The following is a 19,698-nucleotide window of genomic DNA, read 5'->3' as shown; positions in this document are numbered from 1 at the left end:
AAAGATGGCAGTAAATGTACTGTGGCTACAAAGTTTTCTTCGACAATCTACCTATTTCGAATTCTCTTTGGTACGGCTAAGTACCAAACGGATATACGTATGGCTGGTCTTTCTTTACAATGTGAAGGTCAGCCACACACCCGTATTGACTTTAAAGAAGTACGATAAACAAAAAAACAACTGTAATTATGGACTATTATTTTATTAATATACTTACAATTAAAATTTAAATATAAGATCTATAATATATCCGGTAAAACAACTTGTCAGTAGAATAAGGCGGGAATTCAAATTTTCTATGGAACGATAACCCACCGCTTACATTTTTTAAATTTCCCGCTTTTCTACTGACGGAAATGGCTTGACAGACTATAGTATTTAAACGAGGATTGTTGAAACTGAATATAGTGACAGCACCCTTGGTTCGGAAAGTAAGTACGAATAGTAGTTTCTTTTAAATAAGAATTTCAAATAATTGTAGTATACGACTGTTTTGATTTCTAGAAAAATAGGTAAATCGCAAGATATCGTTATATTCCTTGTACTTCACAAGTGTGATATTAATTACAATTACTTGTACAATCAGATATAGCTCTAACCCATTCAGCGCTAATCACAACATGTTGTCGTTTTGCCTCTACGACGCATTTTCGGTACATATCGGGAAACCTATGTTATCCGCTACGACGTAGCGCTACGACTGTAGCTCAGCTGTGAATGTGTTAACGATCAAAACACTTAAAAACATCTACATGATATATACAGTTAAATAAATCTAAAATTTTATAATTAAGTTCAAAATAACGAAGTTGTACTCCATTATGTTCGAAACGTACCGGTTTTCATTATTTTGAAGTAAGATTCTATTTATTGTTCTCGAATAACGAACACCACTTTTAAAAGTTTTTTGGCAAAAAAATCATTTTTGTTACAAGCTTTTATCGCTGACTGTACTTTTTTTAGACAGGCGACTAATACTCATAGAGCTAATTCTAAAAACCCCAAACACAATTAGATTGCGTTGTTCTATCACAGGGTTCCTATGGCCACCTCCTGTCTCCATCATCAGATCAGCTCGATGGTACCATAATATTGCATTGTCACCCGACTTACATATGCATGCAAAATTTCCGCTCAATCGGAAACCGGGAAGTGGGTCAAATTTAACTTGCAAGATTTGATTACAGACCGACAGACAACGGGACAGGCGAAGCTAAATAAAAGCTTGTAAAAATGATTTGGTACACTATGGCTAAATATGTCGTTCCCAGCGAAAAGAGACCTAAACTTGATGCCTACGTAAATACCGTTGGGCGCGTCATATTTACATTGAATAAGTATACAATATCTGAGAGACCAAGCTTTGCTCAAAACACATAAAAACTAAAAAAATGCGCGTTTTCCCAGAGATAAGGCCAAGCTAGATCGATTTTTCGCCCCCTAAAACCCCCATATAGCATTTTCTACTACCAAAACTCTCAAATTATGTACCAAAGTTTTCTAAAAGACATTGTCACCACATGAAATTTATGGGTTATGCACAAATCATTAAAAAAATAAATTTTTCCTTTGTGTTACTCGTAGATAAAACCTATTTTTTTTTTGACGAAGTCTTAATTCGAATACTCGAGTCCTATAGTTGCACTTAAAAAAAATCATTAAAGGACTCGCGACTCGGGACATAAAGTATCGGAAGTTTTTTAAACACAAGAGTCGCGTAATAACGAGTTCTTCAAATATAGACTTGATGTCAGTTTCATTGGTCGATAACTCGGTCGATATAAAGCGGGGACTCCCCACAGGCGGTATAACGTCTAGTGAAACTCATAAGTCGACAGTTCGGTCGATATACAGCATGCGGGTGACTCTCCGCAGGCGGTAGAGTGATATAACGACTAGTGAAACTCAAAATGGCATGCGTTTTGGAAATCTTCCTCACCCCGCATCGACCAATGAAACTGAGCCATAAAACACTCGAATTCTTACCATCTCTACCCTTTCTCTAAAGAAAACACGAATCATATAACAAGACGTCACAAACCTAAGAGTTGTACGTGTAACAAAAAGTTACAATGATAATGGCATTTATGAAGTCGATGAAAACTGCGATATTATTTAGATCAGTAATCAATAATTACAAATGTCGAGAATCAAAACGACTTTGTTTACATCGTAACGAACGCGCACGATAATAATAGCATTGAAGCGTCCCATCACTCATAATAATACCGGTTATTGTCTTTCTCAACTCCAAAAGTAAACTATTAGACATATCGTCAAAAATCAGTTCTTGTATTTTGGTTGTAGGTTGATCAATTATGTATTGATAGCTAGGAATATTAGGTCTAGGTATAAACTCAATATGTGTTTCTTCATTTCTAAAACATGGTACATTGACATCGGATGTACAGTCCATATCACTAAGGTTACAGTTACAAGTAGGCGTCAAGTCATTAAGCGTGTATCGGACTTTGGTGATAGAGCTCCGCTAGCCGCAGCCGCAGCCCCCAGCTGGTGGTGGCGCGGGCCCCGAGCCGGAGTTGAAGCCCCCGAAACGACGGGACGGCGGGCGTGGAGGCCTGTGGGGTAAATTTGGGAATGTTAAATTTGTTGTGCGAAATGAAGCGAGTCATATGGTAGAAGGCGAAAAACAATACCTACTTTAATTAATAATTATTTCTGCTACAAGTTTTTACAGGCTTTCAGAAGCTTCTTCTTCTCAAGTCTTCTTCTTGATTCTTCGCGAGCCTCAGTAAAATAGATAATATTTGTAGCAATAATATTTGTAAGGAAGTAGATTATGTAAATAAAATCGTGACAATGATGATGATGATGATTACCCATGTACCATGTACTGACCAGAAATATCGCCGCAACTCCCAATTTAATTAGCTTTAAGCACCGATTAAAAAACGGGCTTGTCGAGCGCCCATTCTACACCTACCAAGAGTTGTGAGTGCTCACAAATAATTAAAATTGTAGAAATAGTATACCTGCTTAATTAAAATAATATTCATGTAGAATAATGTACATACCTATATGTAAAATGTAAATAGTTATAAATTTATCCATAATGTTCATGTAATCCAATAGAAATGATTATGATTATTGATATCCATTTTCATGAATCTCGGGTACACTTGCAATATGGCAACAAGCAATTCTAAAACGCATCAAGAGCAATAAGCCGCAAATATGACAAATGGAAATACACCGGCAATACCACCAAAAAGATAATTGTACTATGTACAGAATCCTCACTGCCTAAAACCAATGTTTAACAGCGAAAGTTTAATAATCACGTTGTCCCTCCCTAACGCATAGCACCCATAAGGTGACTGAGGTGTCCTCTCTCTCCCTCACTAAAGCCTTTATTGACTGCTTTGAGCAATCGTGAGCTGAGCATGCTTGAATTTGTTTTTATATACTAGCAGCTTTTGGAGCTGATGTGTCACTTATGTTTATTTTGCACTTTTTAAGTTGAACTTTTTGAGTTTTAAGGTATATAATATATATTATGTAGTCAATTTTTGAAAAAGTTCACCAATGGTGCACTAACAACAGTTTCTGGTAGAGAGATTTGTTGGAAATGTTGGAATACGACTAGGAACGTGACCTTAGAACTGCCGCTGTGCTCGAACAATACCACTACCACCACTTTACTTTTTCCCTTTTTTCTTTTTTTTTACTTTACTCTAGAATACCACTGGCAATACATACCCACTGCCCGGACTCCTGTACTCGCGAGTGTACTTCTCCCCATGCTTGTTGTAGTCCGCGTTGATCAGCGTCATGTAACTGGAAATTATAATGATATAATCAATAGGGTGGGTCATTTTATTAGGGAGCACAGTTTAAAAGGTGCCATTTGGTAATTAATTATTGCACGCATTTGTATTTCATTTTTAGCTTTAACCTCTTAGAGTTCAAAGTCCTAATACTAGTACAAAATGCTTCCAATGAAATCTGAACCAAAATTAAATGTAAGAGAGTTTTTTTATTTATTGAGAAGTTCTACAGCATTTACACATCTTTTCAAAGCATTACATCTTATATATAGCATTCATTAAATAAGAAAAAATACAATGTAGATTAGTATAGAAATCATGCAATTACTTTTCTTTATAGAAAATGCTTTTGCCTTGTTGAAAAGGCACACAAAAGTGAAAAATTCAAGAATATACTGCCAATTTGTTAGCTAAATCATGATATATTACCAAACCAAATATCACTTTCTAAGCATATTGCATTGTTGTGGAATGCCCAAATAATAAATAAAGAATTACAAAAAAAAACTTACAACAGATAAAAGAAGTTGATGATTGCCCAAAACATGGCATAGAGGCTGAAGGGCCTCTTGCCAACCTGGCCATCTGCAACAATAATTTTAGGATTAAGGACCTTTTACATGTTCACTGCCAGTTCGCATTGTCTGTTGTAGGCCCTTTATGTCACAAAGCGGAAAAGGCATGCTATCAGCTACAATTGTAACATGTCTCACAACAACATGTGTGTGTGTATAATTTAGCACTGTTGTGAGGTGTCATGTACAGTGATCAGAACTATGGGAGTAAAACTTTGACAAAACTTGTTAAGCGGACATAAAATAGTGCATACAGCCCTAAAAATATTCATGTCCATAGGGATAGGAATAGTACAGCCAATAAAATATTTACATTCATAGATATTCGAATATTTTTAAGACTATAAGCACTCTTTTTACGTCTGCTTGATAAGTTTTGTTAAAGTTTTACTCCCATAGTTCCGATCACTGGTCATGTATCGGGCACTGGCAGGGAATATGTTTTAAATAAAGAATGCTGCAACTATTGATCTACCAAACCAAGTACCAAAGCAAGTAGTTAGAGATTGGTTATTTACAATACAAGTGCAGAAAATAGGAAATATGCAACAATATTTGCACATGTATCATACAACTTTTACAGTACATATGGCTCTTTAAAGTTTTGACATAATGTATGGAAAGTGCTCATTAGCACCATATATACTGTAAAATCTATTTTTAAACAATATTTATATCCCCAGCATACATAAGATAACTCAAACAGGTAAGTTTCCTGGAAGAGATCATAGTGATAAGGCCACCTGTTGCTTAGCTCTATCTTCATGTATCATGTGTGTTTCCATGTACATTTATTCTGAGGTTGCGCAATAAAGAGGATCTATATTGTATGGTTTACACACATTTTGTTAAACACATATCTGACCTACATGAATCTGTGGTCAAACCACATACATGGGGGTCTTTAAACCTATTGACTTGCTTATGTTGCACAGGCACTTGGCAATTATTCAGATATTCAGATTTGGAGACCACTACCATAGATAGTACTACATAAAGTAATATTGCTTGTAATGCTTGTTTGTGTGTTTCCTGCCTGTTTCTGTTTACTGGCATCTGAGCTTAGACTTACTACTTGATAGGAATATAATAATATAATAAATGTATGTATTTGTTGAAGGCTATGTGACTACATCTTGCAAATAATAGCTAAAATACTAAATTCATTAGATTAGATAGTTAATTTTAGTATATCCTGTTCCCAATGCACCCACGCAGCCGATTAAGGGACTGGAATATGACGTCAGAATTGCATATAGACTCGAAATCAATGCTCCATCTCCAACATTAGCCCTAAACGTTGTAAGACATATTAATATGTTTTACATGGGATGTCTATTAACTTATTGTCTCTACCTTCAAGAGGGCAAGTCTAGAGATTGACGAACATAATCGAAGGTTGAATCAAAAATAGTTAAGAATCCGAGTTTACCATAATATTATCACTGACGTGGCCCATTTTTCAGTGAACCTAATGTAAAAAGCGTTTATAAATTAAGGGTACAATACCTGAACTGATGTATGGCATGGCTGTAACACAATGAGTTGACCTTATTCGCTTATTATTTTTCCGAACCCAACAATGATAAATAATCTTGTGTTAATTTAGTTTAGAGATAAAATACTACTTGACTACTTGAACTACTTGTGTGTGATGGTACTGACTCTGACTGACTGACAGTTTATAGACGTTCTTTCAAAAATTTTGGAGGCATTTTATAAGTGGTTTAAATAAAATAAAATAAGTCAATACGCGGTGAATATTAAAATGATGATGTATACTATTTTATATTTAAGAATACAAATGGGAAAAAATGAGAACAATGGTTTTAGTTCATTTTTTTAAATATTTAATTGAATTACATTAAATTTTCCATTGTTCGAGAGAATTATGGCAATGGCAGAAAGCTAATCGAACCTTAGTCTATTTTGCATAAAAGAATGTATAAAATGAAAAAATATCTAATTTGTATTTATTTTTGTACCGTGCTGTTTTTCAAGTATTCCGCGTTTCTTTTGTACAAAAACGTCGCTTCCAAAATAGAAGACAGAGAAGTATTTGCTGATGATGAAGAGATTAAAAACTACTATAGCAATAAGCGATAGCACTAACGGCTAAAACTTGAAGATGAGCCTCCGGGGTATAAAATTGGTTACATTAGACGCTACAAATACAATATTAAAGTTCCGGTTACCCCCTTGGCAGCACTATGCAGCAGTAGCACAGGATTTTGGCTTTACTGTGGACGCGCAACTAGTTAAAAAGCAGATGCTAGGCGGCTTTAAATCAATGTCTGAAGATCACCCTAATTTTGGCAAAAATACCATAGCTTGGGAGGAGTGGTGGAGAAAACTTGTAAAGGCGTCGTTTACGGGACTCCTGCCTTCATCGGCAGACGTTAATCGCATCGCGAACAGGCTCATAGAAGACTTTAAAACAACAAAATGCTGGAAACGTGCTGACGGAGGCGAAAAACTGTTGAACTTACTACGCGACAAGGGTATTTCGGTCGGTGTCATCTCCAACTACGATCCTAGACTCCGTGAGGTACTACAGAACATAAATTTAGGTAACCATTTTGATTTCATTGTAACATCTTATGATGTTGGCTTCAGTAAGCCTGACAAGAAAATTTTTAGCCATGCTATGCAACTGGACAAATCTTTGTCACCGGTACAATGTCTCCACATTGGGGACGATTTGAAGAAGGATTACGAAGGGGCGCGGGCAGCAGGCTGGCATGCGGTGCTGGTCGCTGCGGAGTCAGCTGAGACACCACCAGCTGAGAAGCATGTGTTCAAGGATCTGAATGCACTAAACTTAGCCATTCAAAGGGATGAGTTGGTGCTCTGATCCACAACTAGATTTAAGTGGACTGAGATATAAAGTGACTTTGGCTTCTAATTTCCTAAAATTTTAACTCGACATTAGCACTGATGAATGAAAGATTAACTTTTTTGTGCCTACCTTTCATTTCGGAACTTCACATTCTTATTTTAAATTTTATAATTCAGTTAGAATTCTTAGATCATGTCACTTTATTGTTGTTATTTGTGTGAAATCCATAATACTGTCAACTGTCTTCTTGTATTCAGGGCATTCAGATTTTAATATGTACAAAAAATATGTATAACTCAAAATTTAAGCAATGCCTCCAACTAGGTTACAAGGTATATCTGAAAGTATTCCATATATTATGATTATCGACAGTCTGTACAAATGGAACAACCAAATATAATCTGAATGGAATCTCAACAATGCAGGCTAGAAGCACTTATTATTAGAGATTGTGCCTATACTACCTATCTTTACTGATCAACAAGTTATGGCTGTAGAGCGGAGATCACCAATTAGTTTCTATAGGGATCCAGTTTTTAAAATACAGTGAACTTTGTGGTCCGTTTCTACTTGAGTTTACTAATAAGCATAAAAACAAAATAGGTTGGTGGTCCATATCGCAGTCTGCCATTAGGTGACCCCTGCTGTAGAAGCTTAGACTGTCTTAACTTTTTTTATGTCATGAATGCTTCACACCATATCCTAACCATGAGTGCCAAATTGTTAGTGTACAGGGGAGCAAAGAATACTATAATGTATATATATATATATATATATATATATATATATATACTTAAATTATTTATTATATAGTTTAATAATTTATGCAAAAAAGTTAATTATGTAGTACAACAACAATGTATGAAAAATTGTATTATTATTAATATATTACTAGCCAACATGTAGATTAGCTAAATGATTACCGGACGGAAGAGCTTGTAGGTTCATCATTAATTATCAATTTTTCCTATTGGCTGTGTGTATTGACTTTGACAATACTTGTGTTAACAATTGAGTGTTTATATATTTTCTGTTTCTCTGTTTGTTTGTTTGTTGTTAAACAAATATTAGGAGTTATATTATTCATGCACTCATTTAAAATACTGTAAGAGTTTATAAACTCTGAACAAACAACAAAGTGTCATTGTTATTTCTTGTTTTTATTACTTATTGGCAGGGAATACTTGTCGTGTTATTTTGAAATTTTACAATTCTAAGATATTAATGGAATATTTTTTACAAACATATTTATGTTATAATTACCTATTTGATTTCTACATGCTGTGACACATGTCTCCTTATAGAATCTATATGTATACTGTAAGCAGAATATTTAATATAATACCCATCTTATACATATCTGTGAATAGGTCATACAGGCTTAGGGTAAACTGTTTGTAAGTTGAAAGACTGTAGTTTGTTCATACATAAAGAAAAAAATCCTTTTTGACTGGAGTATGTACACCATGATCCCTCTGATTGTTCTGTACTGAGGCTGTTAATAAAATTACATAAGTAGCTGCATTCTGAATATAGTCAATTATGTTTGAAGGTTCCTATTATTTTGGTATATTTATGTTACAGTAATAAAATTGTATCTAAATTTGTGCCCTTTTATTACACCAATTCTCAGAACTGTGAAGTACTAAAGATTTAATTTAAAGCGGTTCATAAAACCAACTCCCATTAGTAAATTTATTAGGTATTACAATAATTTAATGTTGTGAGGTGTCATAAACTGAGGAAATGTGTACCAATGTCACATTTATATAGTAGACTGGTTGGAATAAGTGCATCCTATTGTAATCTCTGGCAAATAACATTATAATCTGTCTGACGACTCCACGATCCTTTTTGAACCCCACAATCTAATCATTTCATGGAATTGTCAAAGTAAGAACACAGAGTCTCAGTCATTAAAATGATTCACTATGTGTATTGTTTCCTCAATAAAAACAAACCAAGATAAGTGCAATGACGAATCCTAATAAAAAACTATTACTTAATACCTAAACCTGTGGTACTTATTTCGTGAGTAAGTACTTTTTATGAGAGACAACCGCTCATAAGAATGCCTGATGAGATATTTTGGATGCTTTGTATGCTACTTAACGCTGCCTGAGGTCAGCAACCATAACTAAAGTGAAAGGAGTTCTCAAAATAACAACATGAGAACAAAGGAATGTTCGATGTTGGAGCGCGCAATGTATGACAAATAGCTATATTTACATTTCATTGATCTAAATTGTATGAAAAACACCAAAACACAATTTAGCCAACTTAAGCATAACGTAGCACATGCGTAGAATACGTCATCGGACTGCGCAGGTTTAACGAAATTAGTTTTATCTGTGCATCGATGTGTCGTAGAGATGGCAACACTGGCCCCGTGGTCAGCGGACAGGCAACACGATAAACTGCTGCGCGTCTATCCATGTCAAGAGAGTGCAACTTGGGATCAATATAAATTAAAAATGTGGAATCCTCACTTAAAACAACATTATTCGTGATCATCCGTAAATGGTAGTGCCCCGCGGGAACTGTAGCGCGCACTTCGAGCCGCGCCGTGTCGTTTTATCGCAACCCATCCTCCATTGCGAAGGCGAAATGACGGGGCCTTTTTAGTGAAGTGTCGAGACACTCTCGTTATGTAGTGAACTGTTTTTTGTACATTGTTGTGGACGGTCGTCGGATCGTGTTATTATGACACGATGATTAGTTTGTGGGTGATCCTTGTGGTGGCGTGGGGAGCGCGCGGAGAACAGGTGATGCTTTTGGACACGACCACAGAAGCTACATTGTCGTGGACGAGGTTTCCTTACGGGCCGCAGGCGAGCACTCCGGGGTGGCTCGAAGAATCGTACACAAACTTCGAAAAGCAGATAAACTGGCGATCGTACGTAGTGTGCGATGTGGCGCACCACAATGTTAACAACTGGCTGTGGACGCCGTTCATAGAGCGACGGAACGCGAATCGCATTTACATTGAGATAAAGTTCACTATTCGCGATTGCTCGTTGTTTCCAGGCAATGCTCTGAGCTGCAAAGAAACCTTCAGTTTGCTGTACTATGAATTCGACGTAGCGACCCGCGAGCAGCCTCCGTGGGAGCCCGAGAGCTACAAGTTGGTCGGCCCTATCGCCGCTGGCGAAGGGCGGTTTAACACTAATTCCGAAGTTGACATAAACACTGAAGTAAAAAGCATTGCTGTTACCAAAAGAGGTGTCTATTTCGCCTTCAGAGACAAAGGCGCCTGTATATCACTACTTGCCGTCAAAGTGTATTATATAACATGCCCGGAGACCACTATAAACTTTGCAAGGTTCCCGGCCACTCCTACTGGAAGGGAAGTCACTGTTATAGAACAGGCCAATGGCACCTGTGTGGAGAACGCAGAGACTGCTCCAGGTGAAGCTGCCCCTGTATATCTATGCAAAGGTGACGGCAAGTGGACCCTGCCCAGTGGCTCCTGCAAGTGTCGGGCTGGCTATGAACCCGACCATCACAACCAGGAATGTAATGAGTGCCAGCCAGGAAAATTTAAGTCCTACACTGGAGATGATCCCTGTGCACCATGCCCAGACTACTCTGAAACATTAGCTTATGCATCAGTAGAATGTAAGTGTGTACCTGGATTTTACAGAGCTAAAAAAGACCCCAAGAATGTACCATGCACACAGCCACCTTCAGCACCTGACAATTTAACTGTTCTAATTGCTGATCAGTTTTCCATATCTCTCACCTGGAAGCCTCCACACAAAAATGGAGGACGGAATGATGTCACTTACCGGGTATACTGCACAAACTGTGGCCCAAATGTTGAGTACCGGCCAGCGGCCACTAGCCTTAATTCCACAAAGGTTACCATTAGCAATTTGGAACCAGTGACCGAATACAAATTTCAAGTGTTTGCTGAGAATGGAGTCACTGAGCTCACTGGTGAACCACCAAAGAAAGCTGAAATAACTGCTATCACCGAAGCTTCAGTCAGTGTAGTGACAAAACTTAGGGTCTTAAATGCTGAGAGTGATAAATTGTCTATCGCTTGGAATGCACCACCCATAGATTCATCTGATCCAGATGACACTATTGAGAGCTATGAAGTCAAATGCTTCCCCAAAGACAATTCTGAGAAAAGTGGTAATACAACACTTAAAATTACGAAAGAGCCTCATGTGATTATAACAGGGTTGAAAAGGGACACGGAATACGGTATTAGAGTGAGAGCAAAAATGAAGAGAGGCTGGGGAGAGTTCAGCAACGTTGTGTACACTAGAACAGGTGCCGTGCAGCAGACAGAGACCAGCTTCGTCGGCGACGAGGAAGGTGCTCAAGTCAGGTTAGTCGCTGGAGTCATGGTGGCCGTCGTCGTTCTTTCCGTCATAGCCATCATAGCAACTGTTTTATTTCTGCGCTCACGAGCAGATGACGAGTGCGACAAGAAACAGCCCAACGACTGCAACGCACTTAACTACAGAAACGGAGAGGTATACACAGGTCCAGAACGCCCAGCCAAGACTAGCAGCAACGCCACCACTCCTCTCTTCGCCGGCACCGGATCCAGGACCTACATAGACCCCCACACATATGAAGACCCTAATCAGGCTGTCAGAGAATTTGCACGCGAAATCGACGCTTCTTGTATAACAATAGAGGCGATTATCGGAGGCGGAGAATTCGGAGACGTCTGCCGCGGCAAGCTCAAGCTACCAGCTAGCTGCGGACAAGAAATAGACGTCGCTATTAAGACACTCAAACCTGGGTCGACAGAGAGAGCTAGGAGAGACTTCCTCGCCGAAGCATCCATTATGGGGCAGTTCGAACACCCTAATGTTATTTTCCTGCAAGGCGTCGTGACTAAATGCAACCCTATTATGATAATTACTGAATTTATGGAAAACGGGTCACTGGACACTTTCCTGCGAGCGAACGACGGAAAATTCCGCGTGCTGCAGCTAGTCGGTATGCTGAGAGGTATAGCTACCGGCATGCAATATTTGTCAGAAATGAATTACATACATCGCGATCTTGCGGCGCGAAATGTACTAGTTAATTCCCAACTGGTCTGCAAGATTGCGGACTTCGGTCTCTCGCGCGAAATCGAGTCGACCGCCGACGGAGCGTACACAACCCGAGGTGGTAAAATCCCAGTCCGGTGGACTGCTCCAGAGGCCATCGCATTTAGAAAATTCACATCTGCTAGTGACGTCTGGTCCATGGGCATCGTTTGCTGGGAGGTCATGAGTTTCGGCGAGCGTCCATATTGGAACTGGAGCAATCAGGATGTCATAAAATCTATAGAGAAAGGTTATCGCCTCCCGGCGCCTATGGACTGCCCCGAAGCAGTTTACCAGTTGATGCTTGACTGCTGGCAAAAGGAACGCACGCATCGACCTACATTTTCCAGTATCGTAAAGACGCTGGACAAGCTCATACGTTGTCCGGACACGCTACGTAAAATAGCGCAGAATCGCTCGGCGGATCCTCTCGCAGGCGACACACCAGACATGATCCAGTTCTCATCAGTAGAAGAATGGCTGGAGTGCATCAAAATGTCTCGTTACATAGAAAAGTTCCGAGCGGCGGGCATAGCGGACATGGACGCGGTGGTTGACCTGACTGTGCACCAGCTGGCGTCGCTCGGGGTGACCCTTGTGGGCCATCAAAAGAAAATCATGAACAGTGTCCAAAACATGCGGGCGCAGATCCGCGTCAGCGGCCCGTACGGTTTTTTGGTGTGAGTGAAAGTGATCTCGATTGTTCGAAATGCATTATGTATATTTTTCTAAAACTCTCGTAGTGCTAGGGTGATACTGATATGCTAAGAGAATTTAACTATTTTGCTGTATTTATTTTTCTGGCTTTTACTATCGGCCTACTCCGGCAACCGTCTTAACCACAACGAAACAGAGCCATACTTATTTTAGAACTATATCAAGAGACTGGGCCTACTCTCGACTGAACTCTTTTTGTGATCTTTTATTTTAATTTTCAATTATTAATTATAGTTATTTTATGAATAGCGAAGTACAATACAAAGTAAGAGCTTGTGTTCTAAATATCTAAAACATATTAATCGTAGCTAGAGAATTTCGCGGTACACATTTCGATGTTCGTATTTGTATATTCATGGTTTTTGATATCGAGACATAGTATAAAGGTGTTATGTGTAAGTAGTGTAATCCCTGTAGATGATATATGACTTATTTACTATATTATGTGATCAAATTCGAGTACTTAACGTAACTTGCCGTGTGCATTTAATTTTGTAAATATCTTATGATAAGCGCAAATTCTAAATGAATGTGTATGTCCGCCTTATGAAACATTTTTTACTTTTTATTTTAAGGCAGCTGAATTTATTTTAAGCGGTATATACACGACACAGTTAGCTCTGTGTGCTCACAGGGTAAATGTTTCTTGTGTCGACTCAAATGTCTGCCTTAACAGACGAGCGTTAGGCGAGGGTGTTTATATAGACTTATAAAAAATGATGTACAATAACTGTATTCCGAAAAGAACATACAGAAGTATGACTCGAGTTAAATATGGCCTTCCACAGAGAAGGGTACTTATGCTACATGTACATAAGGACCCTTCTTGGATGGAAAGCCACAAATTGATTGTTATCATTTTGCTAAGTTATAGTCTTAAACACTCTTGTCCATGGTCGCTTAGTTGATATATCAGCTGTAAATAGTTACTAGTGATAATGTTATACTGCCAACTAGTGTAAGGCTTCTTTGTCATAGTCATTGGCTTCGCGAATGATGCCGTTAGAGGGCGCCAGAAAACCACCAAATCCTGGAGAATAAAATTCAAATCTTAGCCGCCTTTGATGAAATGAGAGCAAAGGGCCTACAGCGAACCACGTTAGATGTGTTGCCTCTCTGTCGCACTTGTAAATTCGTACATAAGTGTGGCAGGGCAAACGTGGTTCGCGGTAGGCCCTCTTATTTATTTAATCATATGGCAAACATATTATAAAAAAAAATAGAAACAACATAATTAATTAAATGTCTACACATAGACCAGTTAGCCACTTCATGGCTTCGTCGCTCAGGGTGATCAGGTCTTCGGGAGGACCGGCGACATAACGCGTTATATAGGGCAGTTTTGAATTATGTGCTGGATGGTTTGGGCTTCCGCACCGCAGCTGCAGGCTGGGGAATCCAACGGTCCACAGCGGTGTTTGTAGTAGGTGACAATGACAACCAATGCTACAGGTTGATATCGGCATGCCTCCTCTCAACTCCGCGCCTCCACCTCCTCAGTGTAAAAGACAGCCTTTTTAAGTTTTTTGTCATACTTATTTAAAGTCTAACGCAGCTAAGAAGTCAATCCTGACGGGTATGAATTGACCCTTATTTATGACACTAAGGCTAAAAGTTAGACGGTAGGTTTTAGCGTCGTAAATATAAGGGTCAATTCATAGCTGTCAAAACTGACTTCTTAACTACAGCTAAGACTGTAAATTATCTATGCTACATTTACTTCATTCAGATGTGATGAGTTCATACTTTTAAGATATAATTTTGTAATGAGTGAATTATTTAATCATTCATGTATGGCTAATGCTTGATTCGGATGTGATAGAATTTCTTATCATTCATCTAATCTTGATTGCTTATTGATTAACTTTGTACTGTTGTAAAATTTCACATGAAAATAATTTACCTACTTGTGTCACTTAGATGTTCTCTCATTCTACAATCGTTAGTTTGAATTTCGAATGCGGTTAAGACTTAAAAAATTACCACACATATAAGAGATGTATTAAATCTACTTTTTTGAAATATTATGGTATTTGTGGTTGCTAGCGCCCTCTATCGGTATTTCTCTGCTAACTCAAGGCTGCTGCGAGTTTTTTTTTTTATATATGCTATGCGAATTATGTATGCTATGTTCGAAGCGCCGGACATATATACTGGATTGAAAGATATACAGTCTAAAAGTTTAAATATTTTGATAAAGAAAGTAGTATTTCTTTATTAAATTAAATTTAGTATTATGTTCTCATAAACGGCCGTACTTTTCTCTAACTAATATTTCCTCTCTTCCCATAACTGGTATCTGGTATACATGAGTGCGAATTGCGAATATAATAATTTTTGGGTGTCAATTAGTGCCTAAAATAAAGTCCTCAGAATGACAATCAATTGAAATTGTATACTTATGAATCTTATGATCCGTAAATAATTCAGCTTGTATTCATATAAAGATGGAGTGTCTGTATATCTTCAAATCTAGTTTTGTTTTCATTAGCTCTTGGAAAGTAGACCCTATACTAAGATGAAACGCAATTAATTATATTATTATACTCAAACACACCCACTTTGTCAATAGAAAAAGGCGCGAAATTCAAATTTTTTATGGGAAGTTAAACTCTTTGGGTAAAGGCCTCCCCTCCTCGCCCTACCTGGCCCTATCCAATGCACACTCCTGCCACTCTTTACGAAATGTATCAAGGTCCTCCCGCCTCCGTTTTGGTATTCCACTGCCCCGAGATCCATTTTTTTGCCGCCTTTTTCTACTGACAAAGTGGTTGTGCCAGAGTATATTTTATAGCAACACGGTGCTTGCTTGTTTAGTGTTAGTGAGCTTAAAACTTCAATTTCAACACCGGGATTGAATAGAACTATGCTCACTGCACAGATTTTGCAGTGTCAGAATGTGAAAGTGTTCCTATTAATATATAGTATTAGTGGCACTGTCACACTTTGTCGTGTAAAAACTATGCAGAATCAGCTTAAACGTACTCTTAAGAACATAGTGGATGGCCGCTGATTCATACTAACATAGTGAAAAGCCAATTCTATATAATGTTTATAAAGCTCCTATCTCTTATAAAAAAACTGAAAAAAAGCAATCAAAGGGGCATAGCTGTAGTTAATATACATAGAATTTCATTTTTATTTTGATAATATTCATATTCAGGGAGGAAAACGGGGACTACGTTTGTATGGTATTGCGATTTCGGGCGGTTTTCCACTCTCCTCTATTTATAGATTTGTGAGATTAAACAGGACTTGGCGGTAAATATACATACTTTGAAGACATTTTACTGACATACGCTGGCGTTTGGCAACTAGCACTACAAAATGTATGGCTCCATTTTGAAGTTTAGTTTGCTATACAGGCAAGCACCGTTTGACTTAAGTAGTCGAAACCGCTAGAAATTTTGTTCATGATAAAACTCGACCTTAAAGACTACTATATACCTACTATACCTCTTGCGTCGAATGATGGTTCCTATGACAGTGTGAGGGAGAGGAAGGCGGATGTGCCTAAATAAATAAAAAATTTAGTCACATCTGAAAATATTTATACGGACAAAGTGCCAAAATTATGTATACACTACCTTAATATATGGGAAATAAAGTCGTGTACATATTCTTGACACGTTGTCCGAATTGATATTTTCAGACGTCCCGGTACTTGCAGTTGTTACCAAAACAGTACAACCGCCATTCTGACTGTCAGGACAAATTAGGTACCAAAAATATGGTATGCTTTTTGTTATTTTATTTTTTTTATTTAGGCCATCCTGACTATCACATGATAGTTCCTTCAAGCCTCTTTTATTTTATTTAATATGGTAAATAATTGAAGAAATATAATTTTTACCGTATTTTTTTTGTTACATTTCTAATTAAGTTAAATATGCTAAACAGCTACTCCATACAAAAATGAACTGTCATAGGCACGATCATTCGACGCGTCAGGTATACCTAATTGTATTTAATATGATTTAGATTACAGTCGATGTTACTCATGTTACTCCATAATGACAATTATTTTTATATATAAATGGATAATTTAGTTTAAAAAAAAGTTTATTTTTGAGATTCAGTTTTTTTTTTGGTTACTCATGAAAAGTACATGTTTGTGGCGTTGGCTGTCATTTAAATATAATTTAAATGTTATAATTGCATTTATGTTGATTGTATTGTAAACTCGCAATAATAATGCTCAATATGTCACAATCACTGTTTTGAAATGCTCAGTATTTGTAAAATATCACCAGAAATTCCAACAGACCTACGAGAGACCACTGTTAATAGCCTGACAAGATAATATTAGGCCCCGAGATAATTTCGCTACAAAGAGAATAAATAATATCAATCTAGTGGTTTATTTAATGTGTGAATTCTTTCATGGTCTGTTGTCAAAGTACTCCTTGCCAGTAAAATACCAGTGCCACTGAAAATCCTCAACATCCAAAAAGCCCAAAGCAAGGCCAAAAAGAATCTTGTCACGCTGCTCATAGGGCCTACCGCGAATCGCGTTCGACGTGTTGCATCCCTGTCACACGTACCAAATTACAAGTGCTACAGAGAGGCAACACATTGAACGGTAGGCCCTCTGAGCTATTCAAGATGAAAAATTGTGGCTTTCCATCAGAGAATGCTTGATGTGCACCGTTTTCTGGCGGAAAGACACAATTAGTCAAGTTGGTATATTTTAAAAGCTTCGTGATTTTCAAATAATTAGAAAAAACGGCTAAAATTATATCTTAGAGTCACCTTAATTTCTGGTTATGTCTTACATTTAAATGATAATTTAAACCATAATTATAATATATGTACACTAATCATCAATCAGCTACGAAGACTGCCATACTTATTAAACAAGACTAATTTAAACTTTTTAAATGTGCTTATATTGTTTTGAGATTACGTCGTAGTAATATGATGTATGCATAGGCACAATTACATTAATCTGATTAATTTTAAAATCAGTCGTAAGCCTGTTACGAATATTATTTATATTTTACAGCATGCAGATAAATGTATTTGTGCTCTAATTTTGTATTGATTCGATTTATCTTTTCTATAATACTGTAACCTGTAAATAATGTGATTGTCTCAAATTTTTATTATACTAAATACAATGACATAGCAATAATTAAATAATAAATATATCTATAAAGAAATATTATGTAACATTATGCATAAACAATTCCATGACTTCGATGTAACCTACCGCGCACACCTGATTAGAGTGACATAGAAAGTTGCTCGAAATTTAGGAACTTGGATTGTCGCGTATATATATAGAGCCCTAAGGTCCGCCAACATCGAAAATATCTGCCTCTATTTCTCTTGAAAATTCGAGCGACAAAGCGGCATAACATTTTTGATGTCGGCGGTAGGCTCTCTGTAGCCACCTACGCAGTGCTTGTTCACCGTTAGGGTACTTCATTAGTCAATTTTGGAACGACATAAACGTATGAACATGGAATTGTCCGTGTGTAGTCCAAGGCGAGGATGCTTAGCGAGGGATGTGTTTTTAAGGACCAATAGAAACCCTGCACGCTGAGCGAGGAAAACAAATGAAGTGATTCTATTGGTCTTTAACACATCACTCGCTACGCATTCTCGCACATCTCTGGTCGAAACGCAGCCTAAAGAAAGTAAATTAAAATCTAATCGCACTTCTACTGCCAGCACGATAAACTCATACACATATCCCCTTCATACACCAATTAAACATATTTTCACTCCGTTACATCGACTAGTATATAATATATCACTTGTATTCTACAACTATAATTTTCACGTCTTCCATTTTTCGGTTTTACTTATAAAAATACCGTCTTTATTTTAGTTTTTTACTCCTTTCTAGTCTTCGGTAGCTATTTTTTTTACTACAATGAACAAGCTATTTTATAATGTTATGCGCTTGCGTAAGTCTCACACTAAAACATTTATTTCTCATTAAAGACAAAAGTTAAACATTCCCATATAAAATTCAATCAAATCGAGGGCTAATATTTCGGGCCACACTTCTAGATGGCGCTGTCGACCGTCGGCAAACATTTAAAATAGGATGCAATCATTGGCAGTTATTTATGTTATGTTTAGTTAGTAATTGTTTATTTTATTTAGTTACAGTATTGTAATGATACACTACAGTAGTAATTATAATTTCTTGCGTAAAAAATACTGAGTCGTTTTTATTGATCTCTTAAAAATGGCATGCCAGGAGTAGGAGTCAAAATTGACCATTTCATTTTATTTATTTCAATCAATCAGCATAAACACTAACTCTGTTGCATAAATCAAAAATAGAATTAAAATGTATTCCAAAAATCTAACTATCTTATGCTAAGAATACAAAATTTGTTTATTATAGGCAAAGAATCTTACTGGCAGTCTGTACATTCGCCATAAGATATATCCGAGCGGATCAAAAATATTTGAACACGCCTCATTGTCAAGACGTTAAAGTGTGCGTATTCGGATATTTTTGAGCACCTCGGTAGGTCGGATATATCTGATGGCAAATGTACCACGAAACGCGGATAGTGACACGAATATTCTACACTTGCATTGACACTGCCCAACTTATTCCCCAGTCCTGCGAGATTAGATCTGGCCATGCGTCCATAATTTAGTCATCTAAGTTAGCACGTTCCAGTTAGTTTCAAGCCCGCTGGTCGATCGCATTAGCTCGTATGATCACATTAGTGAGTTTCCGAGCAGGGAAACTG

The 19,698-nt window shown here is 37.4% G+C and overlaps 3 protein-coding genes across 3 annotated transcripts; 2 read left to right on the top strand and 1 right to left on the bottom strand.

Moving 5' to 3' along the window:
• Nucleotides 1–186: 186 nt before the first annotated feature.
• Nucleotides 187–6,042, bottom strand: LOC133519701 (selenoprotein K-like). Its single transcript, XM_061853793.1, has 4 exons — nt 5,873–6,042; nt 4,301–4,373; nt 3,721–3,798; nt 187–2,579 (listed from the first exon to the last, which is right to left on the bottom strand). The coding sequence occupies exons 1-4, from the start codon at nt 5,889–5,891 to the stop codon at nt 2,489–2,491; spliced, it is 261 nt and encodes an 86-aa protein (XP_061709777.1). The 5' UTR covers nt 5,892–6,042; the 3' UTR covers nt 187–2,488.
• A 123-nt stretch (nt 6,043–6,165) lies between these two features.
• Nucleotides 6,166–8,805, top strand: LOC133519613 (rhythmically expressed gene 2 protein). Its single transcript, XM_061853683.1, has one exon. The coding sequence runs from the start codon at nt 6,492–6,494 to the stop codon at nt 7,215–7,217; it is 726 nt and encodes a 241-aa protein (XP_061709667.1). The 5' UTR covers nt 6,166–6,491; the 3' UTR covers nt 7,218–8,805.
• Nucleotides 8,806–9,229: 424 nt separating this feature from the next.
• LOC133519206 (ephrin type-B receptor 1-B) lies at nt 9,230–19,150 on the top strand. Its single transcript, XM_061853231.1, has one exon. The coding sequence runs from the start codon at nt 9,914–9,916 to the stop codon at nt 12,941–12,943; it is 3,030 nt and encodes a 1,009-aa protein (XP_061709215.1). The 5' UTR covers nt 9,230–9,913; the 3' UTR covers nt 12,944–19,150.
• Nucleotides 19,151–19,698: the final 548 nt, after the last annotated feature.

This window comes from Cydia pomonella, chromosome 1, assembly GCF_033807575.1.
Source record: "Cydia pomonella isolate Wapato2018A chromosome 1, ilCydPomo1, whole genome shotgun sequence".
NCBI lineage: Eukaryota > Metazoa > Arthropoda > Insecta > Lepidoptera > Tortricidae > Cydia > Cydia pomonella.
The sequence above is the reverse complement of the archived record's forward strand: the minus strand, read 5'-3'. Positions and strand labels throughout refer to the sequence as shown.

Bases quoted from the DNA above. Each gene is read 5' to 3' on its own strand.
- LOC133519206 (XM_061853231.1), top strand. From the start codon at position 9,914: ATGATTAGTTTGTGGGTGATCCTTGTGGTGGCGTGGGGAGCGCGCGGA.
- LOC133519613 (XM_061853683.1), top strand. From the start codon at position 6,492: ATGAGCCTCCGGGGTATAAAATTGGTTACATTAGACGCTACAAATACA.
- LOC133519701 (XM_061853793.1), bottom strand. The intron at 3,799-4,300 runs GTAAGTTTTTTT...TATAATTTCCAG, and splicing joins ATCAACTTCTTTTATCTGTT to TTACATGACGCTGATCAACG. The intron at 2,580-3,720 runs GTATGTATTGCC...TTTACCCCACAG, and splicing joins TACAGGAGTCCGGGCAGTGG to GCCTCCACGCCCGCCGTCCC.